General features: G+C 43.8%; 1 protein-coding gene across 1 annotated transcript; it reads left to right on the plus strand.

Annotated features, from left to right (window-relative positions):
• The first annotated feature begins 1,514 nt into the window (after nucleotides 1–1,514).
• On the plus strand, nucleotides 1,515–14,968 carry lrrc34 (leucine rich repeat containing 34). Its single transcript, XM_029695684.1, has 10 exons — nucleotides 1,515–1,682; nucleotides 1,814–1,926; nucleotides 5,513–5,577; nucleotides 5,697–5,780; nucleotides 7,683–7,811; nucleotides 9,503–9,598; nucleotides 9,801–9,955; nucleotides 10,102–10,257; nucleotides 10,455–10,581; nucleotides 14,522–14,968. The coding sequence occupies exons 1-10, from the start codon at nucleotides 1,579–1,581 to the stop codon at nucleotides 14,720–14,722; spliced, it is 1,230 nt and encodes a 409-aa protein (XP_029551544.1). The 5' UTR covers nucleotides 1,515–1,578; the 3' UTR covers nucleotides 14,723–14,968.
• The last annotated feature ends 2,100 nt before the right edge of the window (nucleotides 14,969–17,068 follow it).

Below are 17,068 nucleotides of genomic sequence, written 5' to 3' on the forward strand. Positions count from 1 at the left end.
CTGCCATCCAGGACCTCTATACCAAGAGGTGTCAGAGGTAGGCCATAAAAATTGTCAGACTCCAGCCACCCTAGTCATAGACTGTTCTCTCTGCTACCGCACGGCAAGCGATACCAGAGCACCAAGTCTAGGTCCAAGAGGCTTCTAAACAGCTTCTACCCCCAAACCATAAGACTCCTGAACATCTAGTCAAAGGGCTACCCAGACTATTTGCATTGCCCCCCCTCCTTACACCACTGCTACTCTCTGTTGTCATCTATGCATAGTCACTTTAATAACTCTACCTACATGTACATACTACCTCAACTAACCGGTGCCCCCGCACATTGACTCTGTATCGATACCCCCTGTATATAGTCTCCCTATTGTTATTTTACTGCTGCTCTTTAATTACTTGTTACTTTTATCTCTTATTCTTATCCGTATTTTTTTTTAAACTGCATTGTTGGTTAGGGGGTCATAAGTAAGCATTTCACTGTAAGGTGATACACCTGTTGTATTTGGCGCGTGTGACTAATACAATTTGATTTGATTTGATTACATTGCTCTAAAACAGGTTATAGGCTACAGTAGAACAGTCAGAACAGTAGATGAAATGAAGAGGGGTAAATAGACCAAATTATTAGGGTGAGGCACATGGGCTACTAACATCTTACTACACAACATACACTTAGTATTACTTTCTTATCTACAGAATACATATCTCCTTGCATATTACATAATTTATGAAGCAGCAGACAAGTCATTTTTGGACTCACATTGCTGTGCTCGGCTCACTTGAACAGGAAGGTGGCGTGGCGGTCCTCTGAGTTAACAGTGCGCAGCACAAATCATGCTTCATTGACAGCATGGCCAATGTTGAACGTTAATCATTTTAAACTTGGAAAAGAGCCCCTTAATCCCAGATTTGGGACCACATAGCCACTGTCACTGATTCCTGTGGTGGAATATTCTATTCAAGTGAGAGAGACTTTGTCTTTTCTTCAAACAATCATCTTTATTCAATATTGATTAATTATTGCAATAATAAAACCGTCATTAGTAAGCCTACCCTTTACAGACCATGCTGTCCCTTATATATCTGATACCAAGATTGCTCAGTCAAACCTACCACTCCATAATGACTCAAGACATTTCAGATGTTCATTTTGTAAACATTTTGAAAAACATAATTCCACTTTGACATTATTGGGTATTGTGTGTAGGCCAGTGACACAAAATCTCAATTTAATGTATTTTAAAATCAGGCTGTAACACAACAAAGTGTTGAAAAAGTCAATGGGTGTAAATACTTTCTGAAGGCACTGCAGATGCACCACTATACTTAGATTTTACCCTTTTAACATTTTACATTAGTGTGGATTGAAGAAAGTTAACGTTTTTAAAAAAAATTGTGTTTCTTTTATCATCAGAGACTGAATAATTGTAATGAATGTTGGGTGCGCGTTTCTTTGCTTGCATTTTTGATTTTACAAGCGCGGGGGCGCGCCTGTGTTGCCATAGGAATGTAAACATTTCCTTGTCCTCTGGCCTTGACTAGTGTTTTGGCATTCATAGCTAGCCTAAAGTTTCGCTACTATGGGAAGTATTACAGAGGTTTACTCCTCTGTCTGCAAAGAACTAAAACTACGAACTAATCGATACATTTTAGAAGTCCTGCAAGAGACGGAGGGGAAGACGGGGTAGGTTCGCAGCATCATGGCATGCTGCAGTTCATTTTCTAGCCGGAAAAGCAACTTCTTATACTGACGTTCACGTTTCTCACGAACGAGCTTAACCAAGCCCTGCCTGCCTGTCTGTCTGCATTCCGTAGAGACATCACACTCAAACTGACTGGGAACGACAGGCTGAGAAAGGTAGAAAAAGTGACCAACAAAGATGCTCTCGCTCTGTCCAGAACCCTCCGAGACAACGACTCAGTGACAGGTAGATAGACATGTTTACTGTTGAGACCATAGATAGCCTGCATTCTAACAAAATCCTCAAGTGGGATCCTCCTCTCCTTCATTACTGGTCTGCGAAGTCAGAAGATAGGATAGGTGAACGCATTGTAGACATGCAAGCACAGGGATATGCTTTCTCCGGTCGGGTTGAATCAGTTGGACTTGACTGGTGATTTTTTATAGGTGCGCACGTTTGTTGAGGAACCTCCCACGTGTGCACGCATTTACGCGTTCACAATTTTTGTTAGGGGTGTAAATAGTAAAGACCAGGCAGTTCGTGATTTGCAAGGTTGGGGAAGCTTACAATTTATCCTACCGATCTGTGTGTCGATTGTGATAATTTTTTTATATGCGCATTTTCATTTCAGTTTCATTTCAATAATAACGTTTTCGTTTCTCAAAATCATTGTCACATTGTCAATCATAAAAATCTTAAGTAAAATGATAAAAATCAAAAATGTCATTCAACTATGGCGAGTGCACTAACCTCTGTCATATGGACACATTGGTACACTGATCCATTGGCGACTAAATAAATGAGAGCATAGAACTCCGTTTTAACCTATACGCCAATGCAATGCAGCAGTAGGCCTATAACTTCCATGTCAACTAAGTAAAATACATACTTCTAAAGCAGTAAAAAAATACCAAAATATCCTGATGAAAATTCCGGTTCTTTCAATCAAATGAATCTTTACTCCACCTGTCTGCCTCACTTTGTATCCATCTTCACTTGAACTATTGCAAGTGTAGTCCAACATTGTATCAAATCATCACTGGGTCCAGCTGAAGCTGTCACAAGTGAACTTATTCCTGGCCCTCAGAGTTTCCTGAGCCAGTTAGCACAGAAAAGACAGCTGTTTTTTAATGATGTTTCCACTGGATATGGGATCATCAGATCATGATATTTTGCTCTTTCACACCGAAGCTTGGTGATTATCGAGGCTGGGAGTGTTGGAAAGATTTTTCAAATACTGAGGAACTACCATTTGCAATGGTTGTTAAGATAAACAGACTTTGTTGACTTGTGTGAGGCGAAGAAAAAATGACTGGGAAGCTCATTTTATTAGTGGTGTACGTGGTGAGTTAAGACAATCAGAAATCAGACATTGCCAAATGGCATTTTCCTACATATGCATGCATTCGCATCCTGGAGAGAGACACACCGTATCTTCGCCATCTTCTTCTTGATGCAACATTTTAAGTTATACTCAAGATACATTATCTTCACACATATTTTAGACACTTATCACTGACAGCCGCAACTCAATCAGCTATACCTACTGCCACGCTCACTACCCAAATAGCGGGTTTCCCTAACACACTTGTGATTTGAAACAATCCACAGCTATTTAAAAAAAATAAGCTAATGATCCTCTGTGGCTAAGTCATGCTCCCTGGTGAAGTATTTTAATGATCCTCTGTGGCTAAGTCATGCTCCCTGGTGAAGTATTTTGAATGATTTTATTTAGACTGGAATAATTATAATTTTGGCAAAACATCAATTTACTTTAGGGCAATCCAGCATCCTAACAATCAATCAAATTCAGTCAAATGTATTTATGAAGCCCTTTTTACATCAGCAGATGTCACAAAGTGCCATACAGAAACCCAGCCTAAAGCAATGCAGATGTAGAAGCACAGTGGTTTGGAAAAACTCCCTAGAAAGGCAGGAACCTAGGAAGAAACCTAGAGAGGAACCAGGCTCTGAGGGGTGGCCAGTCCTCTTCTGGTTGTGCCGAGTGGAGATTATAAGAATAATAATCACAGTGGTTGTAGAGGGTGCAACAGGTCAGTACCTCAAAAGTAAATGTCGGTTGGCTTTTCATAGCTGAGCATTCAGAGGTCGAGACAGCAGGTGCGGTAGAGTGCGGTTTAGAGGCCATGACTATTTTCATGAATGTGTCAAGAGATACAGGATTAAAAAACTTAAGTGTCTCCATTGATCCTAGGTCCTGGCAGTTCTTTGCAGACTCAGGACAACTGAGCTTTGGAGAAACAATACTGTGCAGCCGTATTCATTGACCTGGCCAAGGCTTTCGACTCTGTCAATCACCACATCCTTATCGGCAGACTCAATAGCCTTGGTTTCTCAAATGATTGCCTCGCCTGGTTCACCAACTACTTCTCTGATAGAGTTCAGTATGTCAAATCAGATGGGCCTGTTGTCCGGGCCTCTGGCAGTCTCTATGGGGGTGCCACAGGGTTCAATTCTTGGGCCGACTCTCTTCTTTGTATACATCAATGATGTCGCTCTTGCTGCTGGTGAGTCTCTGATTCACCTCTACACAGACGACACCATTCGGTATACTTCAGAGCCCTTCTTTGGACACTGTGTTAACTACACTCCAGACGAGCTTCAATGCCATACAACTCCCCTTCCATGGCCTCCAACTGCTCTTAAATGCAAGTAAAACTAAATGCATGCTCTTCAACCGATCGCTGCCTGCACCTGCCTGCCCGTCCAGCATCACTACTCTGGACGGTTCTGACTTAGAATATGTGGACAACTACAAATACCTAGGTGTCTGGTTAGACTGAAAACTCTCCTTCCAGACTCACATCAAACATCTCCAATCCAAAGTTAAATCTAGAATTGGCTTCCTATTTCGCAACAAAGCATCCTTCACTCATGCTGCCAAACATACCCTCGTAAAACTGACCATCCTATCGATCCTCGACTTCGGCGATGTCATTTACAAAATAGCCTCCAATACCCTACTCAATAAATTGGATGCAGTCTTATCACAGTGCCATCCGTTTTGTCACCATAGTCCCATATACTACCCACCACTGCGACCTGTGTGCTCTCGTTGGCTGGCCCGCGCTTCATACTCGTCGCCAAACCCACTGGCTCCAGGTCATCTACAAGACCCTGCTAGGTAAAGTTCCCCCTTATCTCAGCTCGCTGGTCACCATAGCAGCACCCACCTGTAGCACGTGCTCCAGCAGGTATATCTCTCTGGTCACCCCCAAAGCCAATTCCTCATTCGGCCGCCTCTCCTTCCAGTTCTCTGCTGCCAATGACTGGAACGAACTACAAAAATCTCTAAAACTGGAAACACTTATCTCCCTCACTAGATTTAAGCACCAGCTGTCAGAGCAGCTCACAGATTACTGCACCTGTACATAGCCCATCTATAATTTAGCCCAAACAACTACCGCTTCCCCTACTGTATTTATTTATTTATTTAGCTCCTTTGCACCCCATTATTTCTATTTCTACTTTGCACTTTCTTCCACTGCAAATCTACCATTCCAGTGTTTTACTTGCTATATTGTATTTACTTCGCCACCATGGCCTTTTTTGCCTTTACCTCCCTTATCTCACCTCATTTGCTCACTTTGTGTATAGACTTATTTTTCTACTATATTATTGACTGTATGTTTGTTTTACTCCATGTGTAACTCTGTGTTGTTGTATGTGTCAAACTGCTTGCTTTATCTTGGCCAGGTCGCAATTGTAAATTCTCAACTTGCCTACCTGGTTAAAAAAAGGTGAAATAAAAAATAAATAAATAAATGTCCATGTGTCTTGTTGTTCATCCAGGTGTGTTGTTGATTGACAGGTCTGGACTTGAGGTACAACTGCATCACAGACGAGGGGGCGGGACACCTCGCTGACCTCCTCAAGGTAACCTGGTCACATATAATGGAGGTCGATGAGAACACTGGTCCCATTTACTAAAATCCAGACATGCTGTTGTTAAGTGTGTATTAACCTGTGTGTTGTTGTGTGTTATATTGTGTCAGGAGAACGTGTGTCTGCGCTCTCTGGACCTGACGTGTAACGACATTCAGACAGACGGAGCAGAATACATTGCAAAGAGTTTGACTGTATGTACAGTTGAAGTGGGAAGTTTACATACACTTAGGTGGTAGTCATTAAAACCCGTTTTTCAACCACTCCACAAATTTCTTGTTAACAAACTATAGTTTTGGCAAGTTGGTTAGGACATCTACTTTGTGCATGACAAGTAATTTTTACAACAATTGTTTACAGACAGATTATTTCACTTATAATTCACTGTATCACAATTCCAGTGGGTTAAAAGTTTACACACACTAAGTTGACTGTGCCTTTAAACGGCTTGGAAAATTCCAGAAAATGATGTCATGGCTTTAGAAGCTTCTGATAGGCTAATTGACATAATTTGAGTCAATTGGAGGTGTACCTGTAAATGTATTTCAAGGCCTACCTTCAAACTCAGTGCCTCTTTGCTTGACATCATGTGAAAATCAAAAGAAATCCGTCAAAACCTCAGAAAGAATTTGTAGACCTCCACAAGTCTGGTTCATCCTTGGGAGCAATTTCCAAACGCCTGAAGGTACCACGTTCATCTGTAAAAACAATAGTGCGCAAGTATAAACACCATGGGACCACGCAGCCGTCATACCACTCAGGAAGGAGGCGCATTCTGTCTCCTAGAGATGAACGTACTTTGGTGCGAAAAGTGCAAATCAATCCCAGAACAACAGCAAATGACCTTGTGAAGATGCTGGAGGAAACAGGTACAAAAGTATCAATAGCCACAGTAAAACGTGTCCTATATTGACATAACCTGAAAGGCCGCTCAGCAAGGAAGAAGCCACTGCTCCAAACCCGCCATAAAAAAAGCCAGACTACGGTTTGCAACTGCACATGGGGACAAAGATCGTACTTTTTGGAGGAATGTCCTCTGGTCTGATAAAACAAAAATAGAACTGTTTGGCCATAATGGCCATCGTTATGTTTGGAGGAAAAAGGGGGAGGCTTGCAAGCCCAAGAACACCATCCCAACCGTGAAGCACGGCGGTGGCAGCATCATGTTGTGGGGGTGCTTTGCTGCAGGAGGGACTGGTGCACTTCACAAAATAGATTGCATCATGAGAAAGGAAAATGATGTGGATATATTGAAGCAACATCTCAAGACATCAGTCAGGAAGTTAAAGCTTGGTCGCAAATGGGTCTTCCAAATGGACAATGACCCCAAGCATACTTCCAAAGTTGTGGAAAAAGGACAACAAAGTCAAGGTATTGGAGTGGCCATCACAAAGCCCTGACCTTAATCCTATTGAAAATTTGTGGGCAGAACTGAAAAAGTGTGTGCGAGGAAGGAGGCCTACAAACTTGATTCAGTTACACCAGCTCTGTCAGGAGAAATGGGCCAAAATTCAACCAACTTATTGTGGGAAGCTTGTGGAAGGCTACCCGAAATGTTTGACCCAAGTTAAACAATTTAAAGGCAATGCTACCAAATACTAATTGAGTGTATGTAAACTTATGACCCACTAGGAATGTGATGAAATAAATTAAAGCTGAAATAAATCAATCATTCTCTGCTATTATTCTGACATTTCACATTCTTAAAATAAAGTGGTGATCCTAATTGACCTAAGACAGGGCATTTTTTTAGGAGTAAATGTCAGCAATTGTGAAAATCTGAGTTTAAATGTATTTGGCTAAGCTGTATGTAAACTTCCGACTTCAACTGTATGTATATATACATTATTTATAATGTACAGAAATAATGTACAGAAAAAATGTATAAGTACAGAAAAAAAAATGTATGAAATGTATTCACTACTGTAAGTTGCTCTGGATAAGAGCTTCTGCTAAATGACTAAAATGTAAAAATGTTAAAAACACTATGCAGGAGCTATATAGACCACATAAAACAACATACAGGAAGTCTTCAATACATGATTTCTCCATTTGTATACACCATGTAAAGTGTGTGTGTTTTTCCATATCTCCAGTGTAATGATGCCCTCCTGTCTCTGAGGCTGACTGGTAATAAGATAGGGAACGGAGGAGCCATGCACTTCGCCAGCATGCTGCAGGTCAACTCTACACTACAGGAGCTGGACGTGGCCGACTCTGACCTGGTAACACATGCGCCACACACTCTCACATACATATACTGGCTGTGTCCGAATACTGTGTGCTGTGAGATTATTTAAGATACTCTTTGAATAGGTAGGGTTTCAGGTGTTTTCGGAAGAAGGGCAGGTACTCTGATGTCCTAGCTTCAGGGGGAAGCTGGTTCCACCATTGGGGTACCAGGACAGAAAATAGTTTGGACTGGGCTAAGCAGGAGCTGCCGTCCTGTAGGGGTGAGAGGGCCAAGAGACCAGAGGTGACGGAACGGAGTACTCGGGTTGGGATGTAGGGTTTGAGCAGAGCCTGAAGGTAGGGAGCAGTAGTTCGTCTTACTGCTCCATAGGCAAATACCATGGTCTTGTAATGGATGCGAGCCAGTGGAGTGTGTGGACGAGTGGGGTGACATGGGAGAAGTTGGGAAGGTTGAACACTAGGTGGGCTGCAGTGTACTGGATAAGTTGCAGGGGTTTGACGGTACAAGCGCAGAGCCAAGCCAACAACAAGTGCCAGGATTAGGACCTGCGCCGATTCCTGTGTGAGGTAGGGTCATACTCTACGGATGTTGTAGAGCATGAACCTGCGAGTCACTGCTTTGATGTTTGCAGAGAACAACAGGGTGTTGTCCAGGGTCAGGCCAAGGTTGTTGGCGCTCTGGGAGGGGGACACCGTCGAGTTGTCAACCATGATGGAGGTCTTGGAGCGGGCAGGCCTTCCCCGGGAGGAAGAGTAGCTCCACCTTGCCGAGGTTAAGCTTAAGGTGGTGGGCCGACATCCAAGCTTAGATATCTGCCAAAAACTAAAACAATCCATATGTTCAAATCAAAGGCCTGATTAACATGACATCATTAACGCAGCCACATCCTGAGTCCCCGGTGCCGACACATTCACAAATCAAAAGGCCTGATTAACATGACATTAACGCCCGGTGCCGACACATTCACAAATCAAAAGGCCTGATTAACATGACATTAACGCCCGGTGCCGACACATTCACAAATCAAAAGGCCTGATTAACATGACATTAACGCCCGGTGCCGACACATTCACAAATCAAAAGATTGTTTGGTATTTACTTTAAAAGCTCTGATGAAGGCCAAGAGAACAAGAAACACTTTTCAATGAGAAAACAGAAATCCACAACCAAAAAAATTTAGATTTTAAGGAGAACAAAAACTATTTAGCCTGCATTTGAACACCACCACAGAAGCTTCGCTATTCGTCATCTTCCCAATTAAGTAGCTTTGTTTTGTTGTTTGGTTACTTGAAGAGAACCAGGACCTATCACTTGCAGAACACCTCTTCCGGTGCATTGTGGAAACGTGTGCATAGAATTCTACTAGATGAAGAGCTGAAATTAGTATAATATCCTGGCATTTAAACCATACACGATTTTTGAAAATTCACATACTATAAAACATTCTATTTTCGCATACTGAGAATTTGTCATGTGCGATTGTGTTGTTTCCCGCTATTTGTTGATTTCAGTAGTGCATCCCCATATGTAATTGATGAGCTGTTGTCAAAGCCAAAATGAGTATGACATCCGGGCATTTAAAGTATACTAGATTTTTTTTTACAATTTGGCGTACTATTAAACAATTTTCTCACATGCTCAAATGGCCTACTATTTAGGATGCAAGTTTGGGTATTCGGACATGGCCACTGTCTCTCTCTCTCTCTCTCTCTCTCTGTGTAGGGGACTCAGAGTGTGATAGCGTTTGCCATCGTCTTGAACAACAACAAGAGCCTCCGATCTGTCAACATCAGCAGGCCTCTACTCTTCAGCCACCAGGTACACTGCACACAATGTGTACTAAGACGTGGTCTTCAGAAAGACTACCATGTCAGAACATATGTGCATCTTTTGTGTGGCTCTGTCTCTTTCTGAGAAAATAAAAGCTGCAAACTCGAATGGCTACGATGCAATACGTTTAGTAAAGCCACGTTTCGACAGCTACGCTGCCTTCATCAGGTTCTCTCTCTCTCTGTCATAGGAGGAGACAGCGGTCCATCTGTCAGGTATGTTGGTGGTTAATCAGTGTCTGAGGGAGCTGCACCTGGGGAAGATGGGCATGACTGACTGTGGAGTGGAGAGACTCACTGACGCCCTGAGAACCAACTACACCCTCAAATACCTGGACTTACGCTGGTACACACACACCGTACACAGACATACATGCCCCATGCACAGAAACGTCATACACTCAAAGCCCATACACATACTTACACACACCATAAGCACGCTCATAATTACTCACACCATACATCCCTCCTCTCTGTCTGTCCTCTGCTCAGTAACCGGTTGACTCGTGACGGGGCTCGGTGTCTAGCAAAGGTCCTGAAGAACAATGGAACCTTGGAGATTCTGGACCTGGCGTCCAATCGCATCGAAGACGATGGCGCCTTCTACCTCAGCCAGGCTATCGCCCTGCCCACCTGCAACCTCAAAGCGTGAGACACACATACTCACACACCTCACCTTTAACCCACCCCCAACCCTGGAGTGTTACTTATTGGACAAGTTCAGTTAGTGCTTAAATTTGTCACTTTTTTTCAAAACTTTTCCTACATTTTCGTTCCTACTGAACACACCCCAGGATTTATCCAACTCTCTCTTCTCCCTCTCTCTTCTCCCTCTGTCTCTCCAGGTTGTCTATCCCCAGTAATAACATAGCTACTGTTGGTCTGGTGTCTCTGTCTCGGGCCATGCAGGCTAACAACACTCTCACACATATCTACATTTGGGGGAACAGACTGGAGGAGCCGGTCTGTCAGGTAACACGCACGCACACACACACACACATTTCTTTGGCCACTATACCTATTTTGCCAATTGGACTGAACCCCTTTGCTACACGGAACCCTACTACTCCATCACGACTGGTCTATTCGACGTAACTGCATGATGAGGCTATAACAGACTTCCTCCGTCGTGACGTCCCTCTAAGGCCCTTCTGCTAGCTTGATAGCCCCGGCCTGCTAGCTGTCTGAATCGTCTCCAGCCAGCCAAACTACTCACTGGACTCCTATGATCACTCGGCTACGCATGCCTCTCCCTAATGTCAATATGCCTTGTCCATTGCTGTTCTGGTTAGTGATTATTGTCTTATTTCACTGTAGAGCCTCTAGCCCTGCTCAATATGGCTTAGCCAACCCTTTAGTTCCACCTCCCACACATGCGGTGACATCAGCTGGTTTAAATGTTTCTAGAGACAATATCTCTCTCATCATCACACAATGCCTGGGTTTACCTCCAATGTAGTCACATCCTACCATACCTTTGTCTGTACATTTTGCCTTGAATCTATTCTATCGCGCCCAGAAACCTGCTCCTTTTACGCTCTGTTCCGGACGTACTAGACGACCAGTTCTTATAGCCTTCACCGTACCCTTAGCCTACTCCTCCCCTGTTCCTCTGGTGATGTAGAGGTTAATCCAGGCCCTGCAGTGCCTAGCTCCACTCCTATTCCCCAGGTGCTCTCATTTGTTGACTTCTGTAACCGTAAAAGCCATGGTTTCATGCATGTTAACATTAGAAGCCTCGTCCCTAAGATTGTTTTATTCACTGCTTTAGCACAGTCTGCTAACCCGGATGTCCTAGCCGTGTCTGAATCCTGGCTTAGGAAGACCACCAAAAACCCAGAAATTTCCATCCCTAACTATAACATTTTCCGACAAGATAAAACTGCCAAAGGGGGAGGAGTTGCAATCTACTGCAGAGATAACCTGCAGAGTTCTGTCTTACTATCCAGGTCTGTACCCAAACAATTCGAGCTTCTACTTTTAAAAATCCACCCTTCCAGAAACAAGTCTCTCACTGTTGCCGCTTGCTATAGACCACCCTCTGCCCCCAGCTGTGCCCTGGACACCATATGTGAATTGATTGCCCCCCTCTATCTTCAGAGCTCGTGCTGCTAGGTGACACCCCAGCCATCCTACAATCTAAGCTTGATGCCCTCAATCTCACACAAATTATCAATGAACCTACGGGCACCCTCATAGAACACGGGCACCCTCATAGATATCATCCTAACCAACTTGCCCTGCAAATACACCTCTGCTATTTTCAACCAAGATCTCAGCGATCACTGCCTCATTGCACGCATCCGTAATGGGTCTACGGTTAAACGACCACCCCTCATCACAGTCAAATGCTCCCTAAAACACTTCAGCGAGCAGGCCTTTCTAATCAACCTGGCCCGGGTATCCTGGAAGGATATTGACCTGATCCCGTCAGTATTGGATGCCTGGTTATTCTTTAAAAGTGCCTTCCTCATCATCTTAAATAAGCATGCCCAATTAAAAAAATGTAGAACCACGAACAGATATAGCACTTGGTTCACTCCAGACCTGACTGCCCTTGACCAGCACAAAAACATCCTGTGGCGTACTGCATTAGCATCGAATAGCCCCCGTGATATGCAACTTTTCATGGAAGTTAGGAACCAATATAAACAGGCAGTTTGGAAAGCTAAGGCTAGCTTTTTCAAACAGAAATTTGCATCCTGTAGCACAAACTCAAAAAAGTTCTGGGACACTGTAAAGTCCATGGAGAATAAGAGCACCTCCTCCCAGCTGCCCACTGCACTGAGGCTAGGAAACATTGTCACCACCGATAAATCCACTATAATTGAGAATTTCAATAAGCATTTTTCTATGGCTGGCCATGCTTTCCACCTGGCTACCCCTACCCCGGTCAACTGCCCGGCACCCTCCACAGCAACCCACCCAAGCCTCCCCCGTTTCTCCTTCACCCAAATCCAGATAGCTGATGTTTTGAAAGAGCTGCAAAATCTGGACCCCTACAAATCAGTCGGGCTAGACAATCTGGACCCTCTCTTTCTAAAATTATCTGCCGAAATTGTTGCAACCCCTATTACTAGCCTGTTCAACCTCTCTTTCGTATCGTCTGAGATTCCCAAAGATTGTAAAGCTGCCGCGATCATCCCCCTCTTCAAAGGGGGAGACACTCTAGACCCAAACTGCTACAGACCTATATCTATCCAACCCTGCCTTTCTAAGGTCTTCGAAAGCCAAGTTAACAAACAGATCACCGACCATCTCGAATCCCACCGTACCTGCTCCGCTATGCAATCTGGTTTCAGAGCTGGTCATGGGTGCACCTCAGCCACGCTCAAGGTCCTAAACGATATCATAACCGCTATCGATAAGAGACATTACTGTGCAGCCGTATTCATCGACCTGGCCAAGGCTTTCGACACTGTCAATCACCACATTCTTATCGGCAGACTCAACAGCCTTGGTTTCTCAAATGACTGCCTCACCTGGTTCACCAACTACTTCTCTGATAGAGTTCAGTGTGTCAAATCGGAGGGCCTGTTGTCCGGACCTCTGGCAGTCTTTATGGGGGTGCCACAGGGTTCAATTCTCAGGCCGACTCTTTTCTCTGTATACATCAATGATGTTGCTCTTGCTGCTGGTGATTCTCTGATCCACCTCTGCGCAGACGACACCATTCTGTATACTTCTGGCCCTTCTTTGGACACTGTGTTAACTAACCTCCAGATGAACTTCAATGCCATACAACTCTCCTTCCGTGGCCACCAACTGCTCTTAAATGCAAGTAAAACTAAATGCATGCTCTTCAACAGATCTCTGCTCGCACCTGCCCGCCCGTCCAGCATCACTACTCTGGATGGTTCTGACTTAGAATATGTGGACAGCTACAAATACCTAGGTGTCTGGCTAGACTATAAACTCTCCTTCCAGACTCACATTAAGCATCTCCAATCCAAAATGAAATCTAGAATCAGCTTCCTATTTCGCAACAAAGCCTCCTTCACTCATGCTGCCAAACATACCCTCGTAAAACTGACCATCCTACCGATCCTCGATTTCAGCGATGTCATCGACAAAATAGCCTCCAATACCCTACTCAACAAACTGGATGCAGTCTATCACAGTGCCATCCGTTTTGTCACCAAAGCCCCATATACTACCTACCACTGCGACCTGTGTGCTCTCGTTGGCTTGCCCTCGCTTCATACTCGTCGCCAAACCCATTGGCTCCAGGTCATCTACAAGTCTTTGCTAGGTAAAGCCCCGCCTTATCTCAGCTCACTGGTCACCATATCAGCACCCACCCGTAGCACGCGCTCCAGCAGGTATATCTCACTGGTCACCCACAAAGCCAATTTCTCCTTTGACCGCCTTTCTTTCCAGTTCTCTGCTGCCAATGACTGGAACGAACTGCAAAAATCACTGAAGCTGGAGATTCATATCTCCCTCACTAGCTTTAAGCACCAGCTGTCAGAGCAGCTCACAGATCACTGCACCTGTACATAGCCCATATGTAAATAGCCCATCCAACTACCTCATCCCAATACTGTATTTATTTATTTATCTTGCTCCTTTGCACCCCAGTATCTCTACTTGCACATTCATCTTCTTCACATCTATCACTCCAGTGTTTAATTGGTATATTGTAATTACTTCGCCACCATGGCCTATTTATTGCCTTTACCTCCCTTATCTTACCCTTATTATTGACTGTATGTTTGTTTATTCCATGTGTAACTCTGTGTTGTTGTATGTGTCGAACTGCTTTGCTTTATCTTGGCCAGTTCGCAGTTGTAAATGAAAACTTGTTCTCAACTAGCCTACCTGGGTAAATAAAGGTGAAATAAAAAAAATAAAAAAATAAAACACAAATCAAAATCACACTCGAAGCCACACTTTTACTCCCCTCCACCAGGCTTTCAGTGATCTGCTGTCCAGTGGTCGTCTGTCGTCGGAGCAGACCGATGTGTGTGTGTACGAGGTGGACGGGTGTGTGTGTCTGGCCGAGGTCTTCCATGGGCTGAAGAGGCACTACTACTGGACACCCAGCTACGGACAGGATGTAAATCCTGCTAGCAATGCAGCTGTGGCCCTCACAAATACAACTCTATCCTAACTCCTCACACACACCCTAAACCCTTAATAATACTACCCACCTAGCGCACATTCAGTTAAACTTGATGCATACATGCACTCTAATAAATATCTAATAAACTGTTTTAAGTAACTTCTCTGTTCATGTCCTATTTGTATCATGCCCTTGTGTTGTATGTTCACGCTGACCGCTTGTCTGGCCCTACTTCGAAAAGAGGTTTTGTAACCTCAAAAATATATTTTCCTGTTAAATAAAGGTTAAATAATATAAAAAATAAACTATCTTTTTCATACATTTACAATATGGCTGGTACACCAAATATGGCCAACATGTTGATGTGATGTAGTTGCCATGGTAATGACCATTTTTGCATAGAACACTAACAAAAGTTTAGATTGCTCAATGTTCTCCATCTACACTGCATTCGGAAGGTATTCTGACCCCTTGACTTTTTCCACATTTTGTTATGTTACAGCCTTATTCTAAAATGGATTAAATTGTTTTTTTCCCCTCAATCTACACATAATACCCCATAATGACAAAGCAAAAATAGTTTAAAAAACAGAAATATTACATTTACATAAGTATTCACCCTTTACTCATTACTTTGTTGGAGCACCTTTGGCAACGATTACAGCCTCGAGTCCTCTTGGGTATGACGCTACAAGCCTGGCCCACCTGTATTTGGTGAGTTTCTCCCATTCTTCTCTGCAGATCCTCTCAAACTCTGCCAGGTTGGATGGGGAGCGTCGCTGCATAGCTATTTTCAGGTGTCTCCAGAGATGTTCGATCAAGTCCGGGCTCTTACTTGTCCCAAAGCCACTCCTGCGTTGTCTTGGCTGTGTGCTTAGGGTCGTTGTCCTGTTGGACGGTGAACCTTCGCCCCAGTCTAAGTTCCTGAGCGCTCTGGAGCAGGTTTTCATCAAGGATCTCTGTACTTTGCTCCGTTTATCTTTCCCTTGATCCTGACTAGTATCCCAGTCCCTGCCTCTAAACAACATCCCCACAGCATGATGTTGCCAACACCATGCTTCACCGTAGAGATGGTGCCAGGTCTCCTCCAGACGTGACGCTTGGCATTTAGGCCAAAGAGTTCAATCTTGGTTTCATCAGACCAAAGAATCTTCTTTCTCATGGTCTGAGAGTCCTTTAGGTGCCTTTTGGCAAACTCCTAGCAGCTGTCATGTGCCTTTTACTGAGGAGTGGCTTCTGTCTCACCACTCTACCATAAAGGCCTGATTGGTGGAGTGCTGCAGAGAGCTGCAGAGATGGTTGTCCTTTTGGAAGGTTCTCCCATCTCCACAGAGGAACTCTGGAGCTCTGTCAGAGTGACCATCGGATTCTTGGTTACCTCCCTGACCAAGGCCCTTCTCCCCCAATTGCTCAGTTTGGCCAGGCAGCCAGCTCTAAGAAGAGTCTTGGTGTTTCCAAACTTCTTCCATTTAAGAACGATGGAGGCCACTGTGTTCTTGGGGACCTTCAATGCTGCAGAAATGTTTTGATACCCTTCCCCAGATCTGTGCATCGACACAATCCTGTCTCAGGGCTCTATGGACAATTCCTTCGACCCATGGTTTGGTGTTTGCTCTGACATGCACTGTCAACTGTGGGACCTTATATAGACAGGTGTGTGCCTTTCCAAATCATGTCCAATTAATTTAATTTACCACAGGTGGACTCCAATCAAGTTATAGAAACATCTCAAGGATGATCAATGGAAACAGGATGCACCTGAGCTCAATTTCGAGTCTCATAGCAAAGGGTCTGAATACTGTTTTTTATTTTTAATACATTTGCAAAAATGTCTAAAAACCTGTTTTCGCTTTGTCATTATGGGTTATTGTGTGTGGATTATTGAAGAAAATGTTTTATTTAATCCTTTTTAGTATAAGGCTCTAACATAACAAAATGTGGAAATGTGAATACTTTCCGATTGCACTGTAGAACAATGGTATGGCTCTGGTAATTACTGTGGCAATAATTAACTTTCATATGTTAGTTGGTTGTTAATAAAGCATACAATGAATCCTGAACGTTCCTAAGGAGACATCCCTTAAATGTTCCTTGTGGTACCTCAAAGCTGGCTGCCTGTTCAGCTACCACGTAACGTTGACCTGTATTAGATTGAGTTCTAGCAATTGTAACTCTGGTGCTAACATAGATAGTGCCAACTCCTCTCTGTGGTATCATGAAAGGTAGCATGATGCTCTCTATACACTTCTATGAAATTGTGGACCTGGTGGTGCGAGACAGGCGGTTGGAGTGTGAGCCTACTGGGTTAGTAAATGCCTAGGGACTGGCAAGCTAAAATCCTGTTCCGGGACTGTTCTGGACGGCATTCCCCTCCCCGGTGCTCCACCCAGTCCA

This window comes from Salmo trutta, chromosome 2 (assembly GCF_901001165.1).
Source record: "Salmo trutta chromosome 2, fSalTru1.1, whole genome shotgun sequence".
NCBI lineage: Eukaryota > Metazoa > Chordata > Actinopteri > Salmoniformes > Salmonidae > Salmo > Salmo trutta.

What these genes read in the sequence shown, in the direction of transcription:
- lrrc34 (XM_029695684.1), top strand. Translation starts at nt 1,579, where the DNA reads ATGGGAAGTATTACAGAGGTTTACTCCTCTGTCTGCAAAGAACTAAAA. An exon ending in CTCTACTCTTCAGCCACCAG is followed by an intron (nt 9,599 to 9,800) that starts GTACACTGCACA and finishes TCTCTGTCATAG; the next exon opens with GAGGAGACAGCGGTCCATCT. An exon ending in TGGAGGAGCCGGTCTGTCAG is followed by an intron (nt 10,582 to 14,521) that starts GTAACACGCACG and finishes CCCCTCCACCAG; the next exon opens with GCTTTCAGTGATCTGCTGTC.